The sequence below is a fragment of the Phaseolus vulgaris genome, chromosome 5, assembly GCF_051622355.1.
Source record: "Phaseolus vulgaris cultivar YP4 chromosome 5, ASM5162235v1, whole genome shotgun sequence".
Classification (NCBI taxonomy): Eukaryota; Viridiplantae; Streptophyta; class Magnoliopsida; order Fabales; family Fabaceae; genus Phaseolus; species Phaseolus vulgaris.
Window position 1 is genome coordinate 40,212,656 of NC_143502.1, and position 2,747 is coordinate 40,215,402.

Sequence of the window (2,747 nt, forward strand, 5' to 3'; positions counted from 1 at the left end):
ACAAACAATCTGAAACATTCTCACACATCTTCTATAATCTTCACAAATTCATTCTCTCTCATCCTCACAATTTCCTTCCTCAATCCAAACACACCTAAAAGAGTAATTATAACTGAATTTTATCTGAGTAGTTTTCTTTAAAATAATTTTAAAAATAGCATGAGTTTATACAAAACAATTAATTAACTATCGGAGAATTCATTTATATATATATATGTATACTTAAAAAGTAAATACTAAGATGTACGAGGAGAAAAAATTTAATAACTGTTTTTTTCATAAAAAAATGATTTAGAAACCAATCAGCAAACAATTATTTACTCTTTTAAAAGTAACGAACTAGTAAATATAAAATCGAGATGTGTAGAATACAAACCTTCCATGAACATTCAAATCAATAAGAAAGAATAGATGTCAGAGAATGGGGCGAAGTCTCTTTGTCTCGAGTTAGGGTTCTTCTTTCATCCCTCTCTTTACCCTAATTCAGGCCCAAATCCTCACCATTGCTTCATTTCGTTTTTCAGGATTGTCCTTTTACACTACACAGGACCAGCTGAAGAAGTTGTTCGCTCCATTCGGACTAGTTACCAGTGGTGTGTTCTGTTTTTGTTTGTGTTTGTGTTCTGCCTTTTCTCTGTTTCCAATTTTGTTCCTTTCCTCCTTTTGCTCACCCCCTTGTTCTATTATGTGTTATTCAGTTAATCTCGTGGTCGATCCTAGAACTAAAAGGCCCAAAGGGTTTGCGTTTGTCTCCTACGAGTCTCAAATTGAAGCGGAAAAGGCTATGAGAGCCATGAATGGCAGGGTAATTTTTCCTTATCTGTATCCACTTTAATAGGTTGTTTTCTTTTACAACATCATACCAGGCACCACATTTGTATATTTGGATTGACTATATTTCTGGTGCAAGTGACTACGCACTGAAGGTGTTTATTAAAATGCCTGACTGATTGCTGATATTGGAAATTGTAAAGATAATGTTTCCCATGAACAAGTTGTCTAGCTGTCCCAGTGTCCTTGTTGGCTTTTGTTTTTCAATGGAAACATTACCGTACTACCACATAAAGTTGTATTGAATGCCTTTTGACTACATTTATGTTAGGTAGGCTCGATGGGTTTTTTATGTAAAAGAAAAACCAAGGCAGCTACTTGGTTTGTTTCGCTAAGTACTCCCATCCATTTTAGGACTTCCATTGAACACCCTTGATTGATTGAAAAATTATTAATTCCAATTCCTGCTTTGACTGTTTTTTGATACATGAGAAAAGCAACTAATATTGTTTTCGACTTAATAATCATGAAACCACGAAGAAGGGGAAATGGAAGGAATTATGTTTTCTTTTCTGAGAATAAATATAATGTATTCAAACTCATGTTAAATTTATTGGGGTTTGGCAAGCGTATCCATGCAGAAAATTCTAATATAAATGCACTAGAGTATATTCATTTATATATATGAACACACACATAGTAATATCACATTGAGCTCAATGAGTTTGATTTTCCAATCTCTTTATTGACTCCTTATATGATACTCTTAGTGTTTATAGTTACACACTCTACTAATATGCATGGAAAACTATGCTGTGTCTCCTTGTTGGAAATGTCCTGGGCATGTGAAATTCCTATTATAAATCCAAATGCTCGTGCATACATCCATGACTTACTGTAATTTGATAATTAATTGTCATGTTTGCACATATACACATCAAGATTGTATCATTTTTTGTTATCCAGCCTTGGTGATAGGTGAAAATTTCAAGGATATTGTTAAGCATTAGCCGTTTTGTTATATCTTTGATATCTTTTTAGTTATCTCGCTTTCTAGATGTCATCACTGTACCCACTAACAAAAAGAATCTGTCATACAAATGGATCTGACAATAAATTCATGCTGCATTATCGAATCTTTTTTTTTTGTTTACTTCGATATGTTATTCTCGTTTCCTGCGTGGTGCAGATTGTTGATGGAAGGCTGATTTTTGTTGAACCTGCGAACGAGAAATGAGCTGGGAAGACCGTGCCTTATATACAGTGATCACATTCGTCCATGATCTAATCTTTTGTAAATACAATCTTTTGAGTAAAACTTGATCAATAATCAGAAGTAGGAACTCAAGGCTCCTCGGTTTCTTATTCTTTGGCCTTCAAACGATGAACAATTGTGAGAAACACCAGCTATACCAACATTATGTGCCTTTCAATACATAGGTGCTCATTTTTTTCAAACACTTTAATTTAAACTACACAATGTCAATTACTAACTCACAAGCCAAAGATTTCATTTACAAATAAGCAAAATACGTCCACATAAAAACTAACATAGCTTTTTTATTCAACTTAATAATACTCAAACATTTTCTACATCTTAAATGCACCAGAAATGAAGCAATCGCAATCTAGAATATGGATATTATTTATGAGGTTTGGTATAATTTATGCTCTGCAACGCAAAAGCTTTGGATTTAGGAGTAGCTATGTTGACTTTAGTACTAATATTTTTTAAGCTCACATAAAAGCTATTTAGTGCACATTGAAAACCATAGATCTGTAGTCTCTCCTTTTCACCATGTTCTTAAATATGATATAGTATAATTTTGATTCAAAATTAATTATATTGATACAAAAGTTCTATTGAGTGTTTGGCAAAATTTACTGCATTTTTATGGGCCAAAAATCTAACATATTTTATTCCATAGGAAGAAGTTATTGTTTCCTCTCTTTTAAAACAAATATAATTTCCTTAT

General features: G+C 32.7%; 1 protein-coding gene across 1 annotated transcript; it reads left to right on the forward strand.

The window, feature by feature from the left end:
* The first annotated feature begins 335 nt into the window (after positions 1 to 335).
* On the forward strand, positions 336 to 2,237 carry LOC137817053 (organelle RRM domain-containing protein 6, chloroplastic). Its single transcript, XM_068620269.2, has 4 exons — positions 336 to 446; positions 525 to 593; positions 699 to 805; positions 1,961 to 2,237. The coding sequence occupies exons 1-4, from the start codon at positions 422 to 424 to the stop codon at positions 2,006 to 2,008; spliced, it is 249 nt and encodes an 82-aa protein (XP_068476370.2). The 5' UTR covers positions 336 to 421; the 3' UTR covers positions 2,009 to 2,237.
* The last annotated feature ends 510 nt before the right edge of the window (positions 2,238 to 2,747 follow it).

Bases quoted from the DNA above. Each gene is read 5' to 3' on its own strand.
- LOC137817053 (XM_068620269.2), top strand. From the start codon at position 422: ATGGGGCGAAGTCTCTTTGTCTCGA. The intron at 594-698 runs GTGTGTTCTGTT...TGTGTTATTCAG, and splicing joins ATTCGGACTAGTTACCAGTG to TTAATCTCGTGGTCGATCCT. The intron at 806-1,960 runs GTAATTTTTCCT...TGCGTGGTGCAG, and splicing joins TGAGAGCCATGAATGGCAGG to ATTGTTGATGGAAGGCTGAT.